Source organism: Dermacentor albipictus, chromosome 3 (genome assembly GCF_038994185.2).
Source record: "Dermacentor albipictus isolate Rhodes 1998 colony chromosome 3, USDA_Dalb.pri_finalv2, whole genome shotgun sequence".
In the NCBI taxonomy this organism is placed as follows: Eukaryota; Metazoa; Arthropoda; class Arachnida; order Ixodida; family Ixodidae; genus Dermacentor; species Dermacentor albipictus.
In genome coordinates, this window is record NC_091823.1 from 153,804,725 (window position 1) to 153,824,634 (window position 19,910).

The 19,910-nt window shown below is 45.4% G+C and overlaps 1 protein-coding gene across 3 annotated transcripts in view; it reads right to left on the bottom strand.

The window, feature by feature from the left end:
• LOC135920012 (galactosylgalactosylxylosylprotein 3-beta-glucuronosyltransferase S-like) overlaps nt 1-19,910 on the bottom strand; it is a 166,689-nt gene that overhangs the window by 109,814 nt on the left and 36,965 nt on the right. For all 3 annotated transcript variants that reach the window (XR_011512952.1, XM_065454080.1, XM_065454079.2), the window contains exon 5: nt 9,067-9,357. Coding sequence is in view for 2 of the 3 variants with exons in the window: in XM_065454080.1 (XP_065310152.1) it covers nt 9,067-9,357 (291 nt within the window). In the remaining variant the exon portion in view is untranslated. The remainder of the gene's footprint in view (nt 1-9,066; nt 9,358-19,910) is intronic.

Below are 19,910 nucleotides of genomic sequence, written 5' to 3' on the forward strand. Positions count from 1 at the left end.
GGGCGGCGTGCCATCTCGACGAGAGGGTCACGGGATTAAGGTCTGGGTATTGATGTTTGCACTCCCATAGCATGTGAGGGAGTGTTGCCGATTCAGTTTGACAGACCTTGCACGTCTGGCTCGGGTAGATGTCGGGGTATATAGTGTGATAGCATGTGAGGGAGGGGTATGTATTCGTCTGTAACAGGCGAAGGGTGGCTGCCTGTGCCCTGTTTAACTTGCGGTGAAGGGAGGGGAAGGTTCTTCTTGCAAGGTAAAATGACTTTACAAGGTCGTTGTACCTTGTAAGGCGGTCGCGTCCTGCGGGTGCACCTGCACCGTCTCCGGCACGGTTGACTAGTCCTCGTGCTACGGAGTGTGTAACCTCGTTGAGGTTGGTGAGGTGCGGGTGGACAACGCCGGCGTGTGCTGGGATCCAGACGAGTGTGATTTGATTTTCAGGCGAGTGCGGGGCTTGTCGTAAGATACGGAGTGATTGATGAGAAATACGACCTTTGATGTAATTGTTGACTGCTGTGCGCGAATCACTCAGTATAGTCTGACAGGCTGGGTCAAGAGTGGCCATAGCGATGGCCACTTCCTCGGCCGTCTCGGCATTTTTGGTAATGATGCTGGCAGCATGTCGGAGCAAGCCGCCTACTGTGGTAACCGCTGCAAAGCGCCGTCCATCTTGGTATTCAGCTGCGTCGACGAAGGTGACGCCCGCAGTGTTGGCGTAAGCTTTGATGAGGGAAGTAGCTCGTGCCTTCCTACGTTCTTTATTGTAGTCTGGGTGCATGTTTTTCGGAATAGGGTCGGCGTGTATCCATTGCCGAATGTCGCGTGGTATTGGGTGTTTGTCTCCATGTTGACGGTGGTAGGTGATATTAAGATTGTTTAGAATGCTACGGCCCGTTTCCGTGAGAGTAAGCCGCTCTAGTTGAGGTCGACGTTGGGCCTCGATTAACTCGTCTAGCGTGTTATGGATACCTAATTGTAATAGAAGTTTCGTGCTGGTGTGGTTGGGTAGTCCTAAGGCCTGCTTATAGGCTCCTGTAATGATGATGTCTAGTTTAGTCTTTTCAGCTTTGTACCAGTTGAGAAAGGGCGCAACGTAAGTAATGTGACAGACGATAAAAGATTGGACAAGGCGGATGAGGCTTTCTTCCTTCATACCCCCTCGCCGGTTGGTTACTCGTTTCAGCAGTCTGGATGTATTGGCGGTCTGTCGAAGGATCTTTGAGATAGCCGTAGATTTAGCTCGTTGGCTTCTATGGTCATACCAAGAACGCGGATGCAAGGGACCATGGGTATGGGTCTGCCATCCCTCAAGTGCAGTTCGGTTTCCTCGTATTGGCGTTTAGTCGTGGAGCCCCGCGGGGGGCGTTCACAGAGTTTGGGGCGATATATGAGAAGCTCCGACTTTTCAGGGGAACAGCGGAGTCCCGTGCCTTCAAGATAATTTTCTACGATGTCAATGGCGTCTTGTAGGGCAGTTTCGATTTGGCCGTCACTGCCCTTTGCAGCCCAGATTGTAATGTTGTCGGCGTATATGGTGTGTTCAATGCCGTCGAGTTTTTGTAGTTCCTGTGCTAATCCAAGCATAACCAGTATAAACAGTATTGGGGAAATGACAGAGCCTTGCGGTGTGCCCGTGCTGCCGAGGGAGAGTTCCTCCGATCGGATGTCTCCGACCGACAGGAAGGCCTTCCGATTGGATAGAAAGTCTGTTACGTAGTTGTAAGTGCGTTCTCCAAGTGAGCGAGAATCTGAGGATGAGGAGGAAATTTGGTGAAGTAGCGCGCGAAGACGACAGCGGCCGGCGTCTGCACGACGGAAAGAACGGGCGGGCATGATGAGCGTAATTTGGAGCTTCGAAGTGGTGTTGCAATAAAGAACATAGGATATTCGAACTGAGCGCCATTGGTTTCGGGCAGACTTTTGCTACCAAAACCAAATCTGCAGTCACGTACAGGGAAAAGAAAATAAAACGGAAAAAAAGTGAGGCCCCGGTCATGTCGGCCTCCAGTTTGGATGACAAGGAAGTGCCACCCTCCCCGAACTTTCACCCTGGCATCGTGGTACTATCTGTCATTGACCGACGCTCACGGCTTTCATAGTTGGATTACAGACGGCCACCACACCTTCCTTCGTCAGCTGCCAAGATTGCAGTGTCTCTCCAAACCTTACTACCTTACTACACGGCCCATGCAGCAAACCGTGATGCCCGTAGTCGAAGTCACTACGGGTGGAGATCCACCTCGACCAACGAGCCGGGCTCCGCTTGGATTACAGGAGCACGCTTCTCCCACTCAGAGAGTCGAAGTAGAAGTGACAGCCCCGGTGACGATGGTTGCATCCATTTCTATGGACTACCAAATAATTTTATGCAGAAAACTTCACCGCTTCCTAGGCATTATGATTCACATGGACGTTTCATGAAGCTCCACCTCTCATACTTGAGGAATAGGCTTACCAATATCGCTCACATACCAAGGTAAAACGCGGGTCACATCCGTGGCAGCTATGCTTCAACTGCAGAGGACACTCTACCTAGGATGCTTGCGATGTAGCACACGAGTGCTATACAATGCCATCAAAACTAAGAGCCCTTCAGAGCATTCAAGGCCAACCACTTCGAATGTGTCTGGGGCTACCTCGGCGTGCTTCACCCGTAGCAACAATTGTCATTGCGAGAGCACCCACTGAATAGTTATATAGCTATCGACGCAGTCTTGGAGCATGTTCGCTGTATATCTACAGTTCCTGAACACCATCTCGCTTGTTTACCTGAGAAAACACCCAACACAATGTTTTCTATATAAGTTGCCGCTAACCAGCACTCTATGTCATTAAGATATTGGCCCGCAACTAGAACGTCGTCACCTCTATAGCACCTGAAATATCCTCCTGTGTACCTACCTGTTTCAGGAATGGCGAAGAAGGCGAGCCTGCCCTCCGTGGCTCTCACGAAGACAACAATGGAGCTTTTACATACTTCATATGTTAATCGAGTCCTTTTTTACCTGGACGGTTGGATCTCCGAAGCTTCGAAGGGCGCCATTGTTATACCCCTAAAGTCGGCTGTCATTAAGTTTAGTAATGCACAAGTCAAAATATATATGGGTGCCGAACTCGCCCCTCATCGCGCTGATGTGGAACACATTTAAAGAAACCACCTTGACAATGGGCAATATTTTTTTATTTTTTTTACTACTCGATAACTGCCTTTAGACAGCATCTTTCCACCCAAGACGCTATGCTCCAACTTCAGCATCAAATCCTAGATGGCAAATCCCGTCACACGAAGGCGATCTTGGGCCTCGACCTCGAGCGCGCCTTCGATAATATAAGGCACTCAACCATGCTTCAGCGCATCTCCTTGCTCAACCTTGGAGAACGCACTTGCAACTACGTAAGTGACTTTCTATCCTATCGGAAGGCCTTCCTGTCGGTCGGAGACATTCGATCGGAGGAACTCTCCCTCGGCAGCACGGGCACACCGCATGGCTCTGTCATTTCCCCAATACTGTTTAATCTGCTTATGATTGGATTAGCCCAAGAACTGCAAAAACTCGACGGCATTGAACACACCATATACGCCGATGACATTGCAATCTTGGCTGCAAAGGGCAGTGACGGCCACATCAAAACTGCCCTACAAGACGCCATTGACGTCGTAGAAAATTATCTTGAAGGCACGGGACTCCGCTGTTCCCCTGAAAAGTCGGAGCTTCTCCTATACCGCCCCACACTCCGTGGACGCCCCCCGCGGGGCTCCACAACTAAACGCCAGTACGAGGAAATAGAGCTCAACCTGAGGGATGGCAGACCTATACCCGTGGTCCCTTGCATCCGCGTTCTTGGTATGACCATAGAAGCCAACGGAGCTAACTCTACGGCTATCTCAAAGATCCTTCGACAGACCGCCAATACATCCAGACTGCTGAAACGAGTGACCAACCGGCGAGGGGGTATGAAGGAAGACAGCCTCATCCACCTTGTCCAATCTTTCATCGTTTGTCAGATTACTTATGTTGCGCCCTTTCTCAACTGGTACAAAGCTGAGAAGTCTAAACTGGACATCATCATTACAGGAGCCTATAAGCAGGCCTTAGGACTACCCAACCACACCAGCACGGAACTTCTACTACAATTAGGTATCCACAACACGCTAGACGAGTTAATCGAGGCCCAACGTCGATCTCAACTAGAGAGGCTTATTCTCACGGAAACGGGCCGCAGCATTCTAAACAAGCTTAATATCACCTACCACCGTCAGCATGGAGATAAACACCCAATACCACGCGACATTCAGCAATGGATACACGCCGACCCTATTCCGAGAAACATGCACCCAGACTACAAGAAAGAACGCAGGAAGGCACGAGCTACTTCCCTCATCAAAGCTGCCGCCAACACCGCGGGCGTCACCTTCGTCGACGCAGCTGAGTACCAAGATGGACGGCGCTTTGCGGCGTTTACCACAGCAGGCGGGTTGCTCCGACATGCTGCCAGCATCATTACCAAAAATGCCGAGACGGCCGAGGAAGTGGCCATCGCCCTGGCCACTCTTGACCCAGCCTGTCACACCATAGTGAGCGATTCTCGCGCAGCAGTCAACAACTACATCAAAGGTCGCATTTCTCATCAATCACTCCGTATCTTACGACAAGCCCCGCATTCGTCTGAAAATCAGATCACCCTCGTCTGGATTCCAGCACACGCCGGCGTTGTCCACCCGCACCTCACCAACCTCAACGAGGTTACACACTCCGTAGCACGAGGACTAGTCAACCGTGCCGGAGACGGTGCAGGTGCACCCGCAGGACGCGACCGCCTTACAAGATACAACGACCTTGTAAAGTTATTTTACCTCGCAAGAAGAACCTTCCCCACCCCTCACTGCAAGTTAAACAGGGCACAGGCAACCACCCTTCGCCTGTTACCGACGAATACATACCCCTCCCTCACACGCTATCACACTATATACCCCGACATCTACCCGAGCCAGACGTGCAAGGTCTATAAAACAGAATCGGCAACACTCCCGCACATGCTATGGGAGTGCAAACACCAATACCAAGACCTTAATCCCGTGACCCTCTCGTCGAGATGGCACGCCGCCCTGCGCAGCTCCCACCTCGACGACCAACTCTGGGCGACCCAGCAGGCCTACGAAGCGGCGAAGAGGCAAGACCTCGACGTCCCATCGTGGGAGGCCTAGGCCCAGCCGACAAAACTGCTGGTGCTTATTAAAGTTCACTCTCTCTCTCTCTCTAAAGCAGCTCTTCGAAACCTGCGAAGTTCCCTACGTGGAAATAGCGACCAATTGATGTCCCAAATCAGCAAAATTATCCAATGCGTTTTTTAACGTGGACATGGTAAAATCTCTCAGTGACATTATGGCAGCGTCGGTTACCACTTCGACGATAACGTTGCCTGACGTGCGCACGCTGGTATACTGACACTCCTCGACGCATAACTAAAGCTTAAATTAAGCACAAGCTTTTCATAACGTGACGCAAAACTGCTGTGCCGACAGTAGGTAGGAGCAGTGCTCTCGAACTCGTGCAACTATCGCATTGGAATGGCTGACTCACCCACGTGCGCTAAGTGTAAGTGTAGAAGAGGCCATCAATTATTTCTTGTGCAACCGTTTTTACTCTAATAAACAACACCAGGCTCTCTAGTCCACCTTGAATAGACTGTACGATATATCGTTAACTGAATAAAGGTGCTGGAAGCCTGGTTTTACAGCGCCTCAGCTCAGAAATCCACTCGAGCTCTTCTACAGTTCCCGAAGTCAAATATTTGAGTGCCCGACCTAACATACGCTGCACTTGGCTTAGTGCATGTGAAAGTGTCATCAAGGCTCCTGTCTTCTCTCTCTTTCACTCCTCCATCCTCCTCCTCACGTGCAGGGTAGCAAACTGGACACAGTCAAGTTTACCTACATGTATTTCCGTCTTTTCGTCTATCTATTTCTGTTCAGAATATGTTGTGGTATTTACCACATGATTAACACGCTAGCTTGCCATCGCTGTTCTTAATGTGGTGTTGGATAGCATCATTTTGCAGTCAATGTTTGTTCCTGATGGATTTGCACAACATGCATTATAGAGTGTGTTTTTGTAAGGGGTGGTAAAATGAATTTCTTTCTGTATTGCTTGAACTGATTACGGCGTTCTTTTCAAGGTTCGGCTGTGACACTTCTGCGGTGATACGTCTCGGGCCACTTTATTAGGTTGCTGGTAGTTACAGTACTGCGAGGTGATGCATGAGCTCGTTTACCATCCTCCATCATCTTGTGACCTGATACCAATACTAGCAGAACTTGTTTTGATGTAGTTGGTCACTGTAGTACAGGTAACGCAGGCAGTCAGTCTTTCCCGAGTATCTGAGCAAATTGTGATGATTTTGTCAGTATCGTGTATTTCTCGGCAAATGGCTTGTGTTATGTCCTCAATATCTGCATAGGATAGCGCCATCCCGTGGCACGTCTTTCTGTTCAATATGATGCGCACGTACGCGTGCATACCAAGTGCATGCTTCAGCTTAGACTGGGACTATTTTATTAGGAAATGTACAGCAAAATCAGCAAGGTTGCTTTTAAGGTGGCAGTTTGGGCGTAGTTTTCTGTGTCCGCAATTCTACGATACGTGTTGACAACGTGTAACCAATTATCTTCTCCTACAACAATTACATGGACAATAAACACTATCAACAAATCAGGTTACACTCATTAGTATAGTCTCAAAACCATGTTATTGTTAACTGCGTGAGGCAAAGCATGTATAGTAAAAGAAACTGTTCAAGGTAAAGCTCCACATTATTGTTATTTCGCGCCGGAACTCCACCCTCCCTACGGTACTGTACCTGGGGCTTCGTTTTTACCTCTTTTGCTGTCATCTTATTTTGGCTTACCATGCCTCTTCTCAAAATAAGGGCCTATTTTCTGGCATTCTACAAGGGTAATGTAGTAATACAACTCAAGCTTCTGTTTTCAAATTGTCCCTTTATTAAACCTTCAGTAAGTTTTGTGCCCGTATTGTAACTACGGAGATGAGTCTATAGTGAGAGCAAAAACCAAGCTACATAGCCGAAATGAAGACATGAATATACTTGAGAATTACGCATCTTGTAAATCTCACGCGAATAAATTAGATTTACATGCATTCCTGCACTACTGGTGATCACACATTGCACCGCACAATTTCCGTCAACAAACTGTTCCTGGAGCAGCAGGCTTTCCCTCGCTCTAAAAGCCACACAAAATCTCAAAACTGCGAACACTCACAACAAAAGAACGCTTCTAGTAAACGCCAGAAAGTGTTTGTCATTTTTTACATTGAAGCAATCGAGCTCAAAAACACTATCAGCAAAGTCGGCAATCAGATGCACTGCTAAAGACCGACCTGCATGGTCATTGCTAACAACGCTCAATATGCTGTACAAAGTCTTGTGGGGCTTTACTTATAAAACTTATTTGAACGCTCTGTCCACCTCTGAGATGAGGACTTCAAAATGGAAATACACGTAGCCGACGTATCCAGGGCAAATAACAGAGCAATGCTATGACTGTAGTGGCCGACCCCACGTCGGTACTGTGCCATCTTATGTTGCTACCGGAAATAGTAGTATGTACGCGTATGGCAGAAGCTAGAAAAATACAGCGAAGCGCAGTATTCTTTGCGCATGCGTGGCAAGATGTGCGTAGCTATTGCATTATGCACTATGCTTAAGCATAGTTTCCTCAAGTGTTTCTGGATATTTTGCTCAGTGACTACTACGAAGAATAAAGAACTAGGCCGCCATGAATAAGGACGAGATTAGAGCATAGGACTGGTGCTTTCTTTCTAATGTAACCATCAATATGCTGAAATGCCCCACACATTGCTGAAAATCCGAGCTGCTTCACCCGCAGTAGGTAGCTTTACCAGCAATAGCTTATGAAGCGCGCTATCGGAAGCATTCGACTGATTCATAAGAAATTGGCTCAACCCTAACGTCCTTCTCTATATTGTACAGAATATTGCATATTAGTTTAACGAGTGGCGAGCCACAGGATACATGCTTGCGGAATCCACGCTGAAGTGGGAAAGAAAATTAAAGCATTACAAGTGATTATTTCGTATGAGGGCGCTAGGTATAATAGTATCTTCAAGGAAGGCTGGTAAGTGAGATTGCACTAGTTAACAAGGGCAGCACGGTATCCTGATTTTAACATAGGTATGCTGTAAGCATTATTTTTCAGTCATTGGAGTTAGACACTTAGCACTAAATGTTCCTGAATTACCAAGGTAATCAGAGTCTTCTGCACAATACTGTTGTGGTTTATTCGCTTACATGCCAAATATTGCGCGAAAATTTACTTTTCTTCCGCAAGTGAACTCTCGTAAGGTTTTGGGACCTAGAACGCGTTGGTATGTTGTGTAAATATTTTGCTTCATAAAAGGATTCAGACTTCAGTGAAGAAGCCAAAAAGAATTCTTGAAAATAAACATTACATTACACTGCTAATTGTACCTTACCTAATAACGCAAGCGAACTGCAAGAAGACATATGGGAAAAATGTGATTACAATTATTCCGGGCGTGAAATATAAGAAACTGAAGAGCTTAGTTTTGGCTAGTTAGAAACGCATCTAACGAACAGTCGATGAGGCCAAGAAAAATATTTCGAGTGTTTTTTTCCTCTCTAGAAAGTGCATTAGTCGCTCTTTATTTATGGCATACGAAACTGTAAACTTGGTGGGTTAGATTTGCTTTTAATGTTGCCATTTTTAAATCTGTTTACAAGAAAAGATTACAGAGTGAACGCGAGATCTTCTTACTGCAGTACCTAGACTTTATGCTTTATCTCCAAATGAAAAAAAAAAAACTTGATGAAAATTTCTGCAGGTGTTCATTGTTGCTGAAAAACAAGAAAAAAAAACGATTGCTCCGTAGCCATCTACTGAGACAGGAGCTCGCTAGCCGCCTTTATAGCCAATGCCACTTCCAAGAGAACCGTTCTAGGCATCGTGTTCGGCGAGCTTCTGTGGGCAACATAAATCGCTCCGTTTTCACGTGCGTACGTGCATACCTCGGTGCAATTGCCCGCCAGCGGCTCCATGTCGTCGACGCTGACGCCGAGGCTCTCGAGAAACCCAGTCTCCAGCTGTCCCAACTTGTAGGGCATGCTGATGTTCGCGCTGGACAGAACCAGCCGCATGTTGACGGCGAACCCGGCCATGTCCATGGCGAAGCGACGTTCCCGCTTGTACGAGTCGTGGAAGCCCACTACTCGGCCGGCGGGCGACACCACCGGAGAACTGACGCTGTACGTGCCGATCAGTCCCACGGGTAACACGCCTACCCGCTGCACCAGGGCAATCTGCGTTCGACACACAGCTGAGATTATACGGCGACGCTCTGTAGGGGCAGTACGCGACGGTTTTGTGCGACGGCAGTGCCGACGTTTGGCTGCGCGTTCACATCAAGGAGGCGCAGACGCACGGTGCACAACGAACATGGCGCACACGTAGAAGATGTCGCTTGCTGGAACATTAAGCTATATTAAGATGTAGCATTGGAACTATCAAGCTCGGATATGACAAAGCGCTTGAAAAGACTCGGTTATAGTAAAATAACTCCAACTGATACAGGTATAGCCGAGCTTAGACAATGTCTTCGGTAGATTTCAAGTAATTTCTCAAAGTGGCCCAAAGTTATGGACTATATAGAGTTAGTTTCACTGAACAATGGGAAAGGTTCCAACGCAGCTACGGTGTAGCGAATTGGTGCCGCTCAATATGGTCAAATAATTAACCTTGTCGAGCCAGCGCAGCATGCCGGAGCACAAGTTGGGTACGTAGGAGTGACTATAGAAGTACTACTAAAACATTGAGCATAGCAGTGCATTTGCGTCGTATGCGCGTTCGTTTTTACGTTTTACATATTTTTTTGTAATTTCCTGTGGCAAATAGCCTAACTCTACTTCTTGGCTGGATTATTCAAAGAGGTGGGTATTACTTGCAAAAGAAATCGAAGGATATAATAAATTTATTTACGAAAACTTACGAATTACACGTTAGAATATTTACCTAACGGCACACATTGCAATTAACGAATTGTAGCTGGTTACGTGGCAAGGCATATCCAGTTAAGACAAATTTTGAGGATGGCATGGGTTTGCGGATATGCACCATCCAACTAACAGCGAAAATTCACGTTTGTTGCAGTTACCTTTTGAGGCAAATGCGGGTATATGCAGTGAAGAATGAAAGTAACTGAAATGCCAATGCATTTCCTCGGAAAATCTGAAAATTAATAGTCCAGAACTGGTGTAGTTCATAGAAGTTGTTCCTAGTGGATAATACTCAATCTCAACTCACCAGATACCGCTCGTAAATTAATATATGTGCCGTAAATTAAATAATTGTAAAGATGGTTAGTGTATGTAATGCTGTTTTTCCATTAAACGGTTTGATTTCTCGTTGAAGTATTGTCCACCGCTACGAATAACCGAGCTTGAGGACTACAATTATGCAATCTGCGCCAAGGCAAGACAAAAATTCTCACAAGGTATGCTGAAGCGCTTTCAAACGACTGAAGCGGATATTTAATAGCTAGGCCTCTGGTGGGAGCAGCATCCGAAGGTTGAGAGATGACTCCCAAATATTTGCTCTCATTGATATATGAGGTGAACGGGTTTCAGTACATATGCGACATTTTTTTTCTGATGATGCCCGAAGTTACGTGGAAAATGAACACACAAGCACTACCCATACATCTTGTTTGTTTGTTTGTTTTTAGCGAGAGTGCATAAATATATAACAGAAAGAAATTACATATAAAGAATTCCAATAGAATCCATCTAGCGATGACCATCCGCGTTTCTTCGATTGCCATTCAAGTAGTGTAGTGACCCACCGTATTGCTTAAGAGACGTTTATTTAGAATCTCTCGTAGTCATCCTGAGATTTCCATCGCTTCGGCTATTGCGACAAACATTGTCTCTGCGATCGGCCCACTTTGCTGTACGAAACTCGTTTGCTACGGTTGGCCGTGACCATGCCGGCATGATGGCGACTGTATGGCGATGACGCAGTGATGCTCATAGAAGGACGAAGAAGGTAAGACGTCGTTTGAACGGATAAGGCATGAGGACAATGGTGTTACGTACGATTCTGAAATTTCGACAGTGGTGCAACCCGTCAGCATGACGACGACGACACAAGGAGAGAGGGATGACGACGAGTGTATGAGAATCAATCAATCAATCAATCAATCAATCAATCAATCAATCAATCAATCAATCAATCAATCAATCAATCAATCAATCAATCAATCAATCAATTAATCAATCAATCAATTAATCAATCAATTAATCAATCAATTAATCAATCAATCAATCAATCAATCAATCAATCAACTTTATCCATTCAAAACGGGATGATGCTGAAATTACGACGATTGTATTCCGCTAACGTTGTGATGACAAGACGACCGCGATAGTTGGTAGACCAAGCTGTAATGACGACGACGTAACGACCGCGACAGCAACACAAGCTCCAGCACAAACCTAGTGGCGAGGCTAGTAGGTAACTTGGGTCGCTGGATTTGCGCAATAGGCTAGATATATAGCTTGGCAGATTGACTAAAAAAGCCTGGAGGATCAACGCAAAAGTTGCTAATCGCAGTAAACGTCGCGCATGCACCTTTACAAGAATGGAATATCCTCACCTGAGTGAAAAAAAAACTATTCGTCGAACGAAATGTATTCACTTAAAGAAGAATTGAGGTGGGGAGGGGGCGACGTAAAGCAAGATATGCTCTCGCAGAAACCGGAACTCTTTTCCTTTCTCAAGCTGATCATGCGATGTCAAAGTGCACCAACTAAACCACACCACTGCTTTATGGCATGTAACCAGTCAACGATCTTTGTGGGGGAAAAATAGGTGACGCAGCTTGTTAGGTCGGCCTTATTGTTTGGCCATCAACTTCATTCTACATGGAAAAAAATGTTTTAAAGAGATCTCCCCACCAATATTCCAACTATATTGGCATCGGCATGGGGGCTCCAAAATCTTTAGAGGCAGATGATTTCTCTGCGAAAGCCGGTGACCACAGAAGCGGTGCAGTAGCATATGTTAGGGTCAATTGAGATTAGACCAGAGCAATGAGTTACAAAGAGCCCAATGTTGTAACAGTGGATAACTGAGGTATACCCTGAAAGGCTTAAAGTACTCCTCCTGATATTTACCGCGATGTTAACTGTGTCACAGTGTAAGAAACACCTCGCATGTCCTGCTAAAACCGAAACCTGTCGCACAGATGTTGAGCCTGCGCGGACTGCTTCGGTCGGCAGCATTTGACAACCTTCCGTTTGTACCCGCATATGTTACGGGTCTCTCTTACAAGTAGCTATGCATGCGTACCATGCTTATATATAGAAAGCCTAATTACCGATAAAATAGTAAGTAACTAAGTTGAAAGAGCGAAAAATACTTTCCGGTGCTCACTGCTGGTACATTTGGAGAATATTGAAAAGAGCAAGAGAGTTAAATGTAACATGACACGCAAAGATCTATACTGTGAAAAATTTCTCTATGACATGACACGCGCTAGATACGAGTCCTCATACTGTGTCACTTCCTTAGGCCGGTACACATCGCGTTGTGCCTTGAGTCTTTGCCATCCACACGAGATTATGAACATCTACAGTTGCCTCTCTTGAGCCGGCATAGCGTTTCACTTCTGGATGTGATTGCGCGTGGTCGGGGTCGTTGTGTTGTGGTCGCCACTGTCGCAATACAATAACGCGCCTGTCAAGGCATGCCCAGCTCGTGCCTTAGTTTTAATGTCTTTTGCTGCTCGAAATAATCCTCTTTGTATATACACGGGACGCTTCTTCTCGCCATAGTTGTTGGGGGCATTTAACAACAATGTCTGAAGAGAAGCTTTCAATAGCACACGCTAGTAGCGGTAGTTTAAATATGCTAATTGCAATAGCCAATATACCGATGATCGAGGAGCCTTCTAACGGTCACCATCGTTGTTATCATACTGCCCAGTTATGGACGACGCAAGCGCTGCTAGCGCAAACGGTCTTCAAAGGTCTACAACTACACTGACTTTGGTTGCAAATGGGACGAAATGTCCCAATGAAATGGACATTTCATTAGGACAAAAAGGACATTAGGACATTAGGACATTAGGACGAATGTCCTAATGTCCTTTTTGTGGGAGGTGGGAGGTGCGTGCATATTTATTTATTTATTTATTTCAGAATACTGCAGGCCAACAGTTATGGCCCATGCAGGAGGGGCTATACAAGGCATGTAAATACACTGGAACATCAAAAAATAAAAAGAAAGAACGGCAGTTTAACAGATTGCCGCTAACAGACAAGCAGAAAAATATGTATACACATGTACATATTCATATATATATATGCTTTCGCACATATGCAGCTCTCATTCACTCAAACAAATGCTCTTCTAGAGCTTTAACAAAATTAGCGGACTGGAAGATGGCCCCTGGAAGACAGTTCCAGTCGGAAACGGTCCTCGGAAAAAAACTGTGTTTGAATGTTTCAGTTCTTGCAAAAATTGGTTCCAGTAAATGACTTCCTGTGTGGTGTGTTCGTCTAGACGATAACTGTTTAAGTTCTGTGGGATGCGAAATGTTTAGTTTATGTGCTAAAAGGTTATGCAAAAACAACAAACGGGACATTTTCCTACGTACTTGAAGTAGTTGGATGTTATTTGTTTTCATTAGTGTCGTAGGTGAATCAAGCCTTCTGTATTTGTTATAAATAAACCTAATCGCTTTCCTTTGCACCATCTCAAGCTGGTAAATGTCCTTCTTTATGAACGGGTCCCATAAGACCGACGCGTACTCTAATTTTGATCTGATGAATGTTATGTATGCAAGACGTTTAAGCTTACTTGGAGCGCCTCTAAGCTTCCGCCTCAGAAAGCACAGCTTGGAAAATGATGAGGAACAAATGTCTGAAATATGCTCAGACCAAGTTAAATCGTTTGTTGAGCACGCACCTCCCACGCTCTGCTCAAGAAGCTCCATGGTAGAGCCAGAACAGCGTTATGCTTTTCCTGGCCCAACTGCATGAGCGTCGATCGTACGCAGGCATGCTATACGCACACTAGCGTTATTGCACAGCTGCTCTGTGCTCCCACTCGTGTTAGTGGAGCTGACCGTAAATGCCAAGCTAACGTTATGGTGGATGCTAACTAACACCGGCGGTTTCCCGTCGAGGTCATCTGGGGCACAATTGAGGTGCGACGCTCCCACCGCCAGTAGCTGCGCTCTTCATCAAACCTGCCTTGTGATAGTAGTAGCCAGGACTGTTTCTTCTGCTTGGCAGCAGTTGCCTTGCTTTCTGCGTAGGCCCACATCGCACCCGCATAAACTTGAAACACAGTCCGAGGAGTTTCGAAAACGTTATATCTCGCTACAGAGGTCATTATTTCCACTTTCGTGTCAGGCATCCACTTTTTTTTTTGCTTGTACTAAATACGATGGCAGCACCTGTGCATAAAAATGACTTCACTATCTCGCTTCGTTAAAATTTCCCGCGGGTCTGTTCAGAGAAGTTCTGCCGGGCATGTCTAATAACCACTTCATAATTTTGGTGGAAGAAGTCAATTTTGCTACCTAAGTGTCAATCCAAAGTAATTCATCTTAGATTAGTGTGAAAAGATTTTTTACTTCCCCTTAAATATACAAACAGTGTTGTTGGTCCGGAGCATATTCGAAGATTCTTTTGGAACCGGCATTTTGCTTAGCTTCCAAATAAACTGTGTCGTGACATGATCTGAGAATGCCTGCCAAATGCACCCCAGCCCATTCTTATTCTTCTGATTATTTCCGTCTCATGATCCGGATCCGCCGTCACTACCTGCCCTAAGTAGATGTATTCCCTTACGACTTCCAGTGCCTCGCTACCTATTGTGAATTGCTGCTCTCTTCCGAGACTGTTAAACATTACTTTAGTTTTCTGCAGATTAATTTTTAGACCCACTCTTCTGCTTTGCCTCTCCAGGTCAGTGAGCATGCATTGCAATTGATCCCCTGAGTTACTAAGCAAGGCGATATCATCAGCGAATCGCAAGTTGCTAAGGTATTCTCCATCAACATTTATCCCCAATTCTTCCCACTCCAGGTCTCTGAATACCTCCTGTAAACATGCGTTGAATAGCATTGGAGAGATCGTATCTCCCTGTCTGACGCCTTTCTTTACTGGGATTTCGTTGCTTTCTTTGTGGAGTACTACGGTGGCTGTGGAGCCGCTATAGATATCTTCCAGTATTTTAACATATGGCTCATGTACACCCTGATTCCTTAATGCCTCCATGACTGCTGAGATTTCGACAGAATCAAACGCTTTCTCGTAATCAATGAAAGCTATATATAAGGGTTGGTTATATTCCGCATATTCCTCTATCACCTGATTGATAGTGTGAATATGATCTAATGTTGAGTAGCCTTTACGGAATGCTGCAACGTGACAACTGCTCTAAGAATTTTCAGTCACTGATTGCCGGTCAGTACCCCTAATTCCAGTTTATTATTATCCAGGTACACTGCAAAAATCTGCCAAAAATAATTTTGGAAAGAGAACACTGCGGAATATTGCCCAAATTTCAGAATGTATTGCATCTATACAAAGCACAGATTCAGTCTTTTGCCATCGCGTTGTCAAAAAAAGGTCTTTAAAATACCAGAGGAAGTATATTACAGTGGAGCTGGTAGGCTTCTCGGTGCTCGGAAGTTTCCGTATCCGTCCGTGATCAAAAATGGTTGTCATCAGCAATGGTTCATGCCCCTCGTAATACAACCACTACAAACACCCACTACTACCACTCAACAAAGTGAAGTGAACAGTTCTTAAATTCATTGGAATCATGCAAACAACGTAAAATACAGTGTCGGATTGAATAAAGAACAAGCTCAAAACAAGCTTCTATCATCGCCAGCAATGACTCCTACCGCCGTAAGCAAGCCAAAATGAAATGACTCATACAACCGTAATGCAGAGAGTGTATAAACGTTCAGCAAAGTGAAGAGTGCATACATTGATTGAAATCACCCGCACAGCTTTCAAAAAGAACACACGTAAGTTTCAATAAAGAACAAGCTCAAAACACGCATCCGCATCAGGAATAAAGCACTGCGTACCCACTGAGCCGTTGTAGTTGTGGTTTTGCAACAGCTTCACTAGGCATCCACTTTGGCAAGGCTGGGTTGGCGAGTCAAGTTCTTCGATGCAAATATTTCTAATTCCACGCCTTTGTCGGCATTCGCCTTCTGCTATTTGTCGAGGGGTTTTGGGCATCGCTCACTTGCCGTGTTTATCTCGTGACGTCTCAAAATTAGGAACACTAACCATGTCAAGTGGGGGCTTACTAATGGTACATGATTTTGCCAGACAAAAGGGTCCACTTTTTATAGTCGGAGATTGCACCGTTTTAAGCAGATTTTCGTATTACTCTGGTGTTGGCTGCTAAGAGCACCCATATAGAAAGTGCAGTTCTCTCATCATAAAAGAGATAACGTTTGAAATTGAATATCAAGTGACAAATGTATTCGAAGTGAAACACGACTCATTTATTTAGCCTGGTCCTAATCATCTATGGTCTTTCTGCTGGGCTGTAGCAAAAGGAAAGCGCAGCTCGGTAGACAACACCTGAATCTATTCCCTAACGCTACAGGCAAATGCAATAATACCTGGCGCCCTCAGCCGACAAGTTGTTTCCGCAGTGGCTGACAGCTTGCGGGCGCTGTACGGCATATATTTCATGTAGAATAGACGCATATGTCGCTATATATTTAGATATTGAAGCGCTTAAGTATATTACGAAATGTAATTGATATTTATTTTACTCTTGAAATCATGTAATTTTGTAAGTTCGAAGTGTTTTTTGTCCACATTAAGCCCCTCTAAAAACCCCCTGCAGACACGATTCTAGACGATTATTGAAGTAACCAAAATGTTCAGCAGAGACACTTAAGAGTGCTTACGACTGCGAAAGCGTTGCAACCAAATGGTTAAATATCTTTTTCCGCGGGTTCCATGTCCGCACAAGCTCTCGCCTGCGTTTTACCTGCGTCTCAGTAACGCCAATTGAAAACGCGCTAAGCATGACAACGTTTGCTTGCGACGCGACGTGTGCAATGACGCATGCAGTATATACGCACACGTTTTGACGGCACTGCCATGGCGTCGGGAAGCGTGCTCCTGTCACACCCCCGAGGCCCGGGTTGGATTGCCACTTACAGGGAAATTTTCTTTTCGGAGGTATTAATTTGCTTTGTTCAGAGGAGCATTCCTGAGAAAGGTGACATGAATCAAATCATTTTATGACATGTTTTTACACTTCTGCGGCGTTGGCTATTTTCGGTGCCATCTTTCTATCACGCCGATGCATTTTCGTGTAATGGGCACACAATGCTTTCGCATCATTAAACGTGACACCAAGAATACTGTTTTTCGCTAGGTTGCTCGAGTGCTGTTCGCGTTATCGTTGACAGTCGTCGCGACCTGAGTTCTTCCCAAAATTTTTATATCGCATAAGCGTTATATAATTTTTCGCCTAAACGTGGTGTCACTAGGACAAGAGCATACATGCTATTGCGTGTAACAAAATTAATGATTGCAGCACTGCCTACTGTGTTATTGTTTCATATTATTCCTGAACAGGGAGCGTATCTGCAATGAAATCTGCACTTGGTCTTCCCGTTCTTTCTCTGCGCCGTAAATATTTTCGCTTGTGCCTTTTTCACAAAATTTATTATACCAACCCTATTCCCAAAGATAAGTTACTCCTCTCTCCATCTTATATATCTTCACGCACTGACCACAAATTCAAGGTAGGAATACCGCAATGCCGAACTAGCCTTTGTGTAAATTCATTTATTCCTCGAACTGGAAATGACTGTAACCACCTCCCTGCCTTGATGGCTGCCATAACCGACGTCAACAAATTTAAGAAAACTGCCGCCGATTTTGTATGCCCCTTCTCCCTGTAATGCCTCTGGCCCTGAGAGTACTGAAATATATAAATAAATAAATAAATAAATACTAGTTAACGGAAGGAACGCTAACGCTTTTACGCAGAACGCTGAGACCAGCTACACGAGGCTGCCCTGGCTCCACTGCCGAGTCGATTGCGCAGACCGTGATGGTGCGTGCATTCGGCTTAGTCGTTTTCGTAGGCAAGCGCGTTTCGCGCGTCTCGCGACTTCACGTGTTGGCCACGCAAGCACTGCAGACGCCTTCACAGCACGACGGTGGCGATGGTCTCGACCGCGCGAGCATGAATAGGTGTAACTGGTAACAAAATAAAATAAATTTGTCAGGCAGCTGCTTTCTTCCACGGAATTAGAAAGCAAATCCCCAGCTGTTTCTCAAAATGAACGTCTACATTGCAACGCGCACAATGTCGTCTTGGTTCGTTAATGTATTTCCTGTAGATTTCAAAGCAGTGCGCATACGCCACCATTCCTGTAATCTAAAGTGCCAACATAGCTAAGAGTAAGTATCATACCTTGCCGTCTTCAGCCCCTGCGACCCTCATTGTCTTTCGATCGTGCTACACGCCTCTGATTGTTATGATAGTAGTACAGCGGGTCTACGTAGTGACATGCGAGACGGTAGGCTTCTTGATGTATATATGCACGGACACTTGAACTGATCGTCTCATGATTGCTTGGGAAGAATTTCTACGTGCCAGTAGCTTACAGAAAGCAGGAAACGAGCTACCAAGTTCACCCTATGGTTCCTTCCTTGAACCTGGTGAACCTCCCTGCCTTTCCGTCTTCCCTTCTCTCTCTCTCTCTTGAACGATCTGCAACATCGGTACGTATTCGTTGACCGTCTTGCACACATTATAGAAAATGTAATAGATTACAATAAAATTACTTGTCTCGAAAATCTAATGAATAAGGTTACCAATTGCTGCCCCACGAAAGTAACCAACCAATAACTAATCACTAATCAATTACTATGCCATTACTTTCCTCTACTGTTATTACTGTTTCACAAACGCAGTAAAAAGAACGAGCTGGCCCGGCCTTTTAAATACATCCCCGGCAGCCCTTCACACGTTTTTTTTTATCTTCACCAAGAGTCGGGTGTGAAAATTTTATTTGGTAATAACGAGATTGTGGTTATTTTATGCCGTGACGAGCTGGTCTATAGGCTGTCACGAAGCACAGAGCTTCCATGTTAACAGAGCTAACTGAAAGGGCTGTTGTCAGAGCAATAAAAATTTGTGTTAGGTGATGATGAACGTTGAAATCGCCCATAGAAGCGTCGTTTTAAATTCATTGACCACATATGGTGGACTTCTGCTCTGCGCCCTTCACTCGTTAACTCGTTTATTTGGAATTGAAAGCCTATTTGTAACTAACGGCCACAAATGTTCGCGCTGCTCAAAAATTTGACATCTCTACTGTAATTCACTATAGTGATGCATGCCATTCAGCCCTAGAATTACGCTTCCTGTGTTACAATCACTCCATGCAGCCAATAATAAATCTGCTGAAACTTGATGCAACCAATAAAAACACTCATTACCCTAATCGGTCGTCACCATCCTTATCGGCCTCCATCTGACACTTATCAAGTCTAATCGGTAGTTAGCAACTTAATCCTAACTCCTCATTTCACTGTAAGCTGTTGTCGCTATTTAGCACCTTATCTATCCGCGTCGAAGTATTGTCAACTGAGTTCAATATAAGCCTTCATCACTAGTTATCATCCTTACCAACTCATTTTCTGCTCATCTGTCCGTGTTGTGCGATGTGAAGTGCATGAGTCCTCAGATATCGGTGGCATTTCGGGTAGACGAAGGCATGCCCCAACGGAAGGCGGATCCGGTGACCACCGAAAGGCGTCGGGGATGTGGCGTGTTTGGAGTT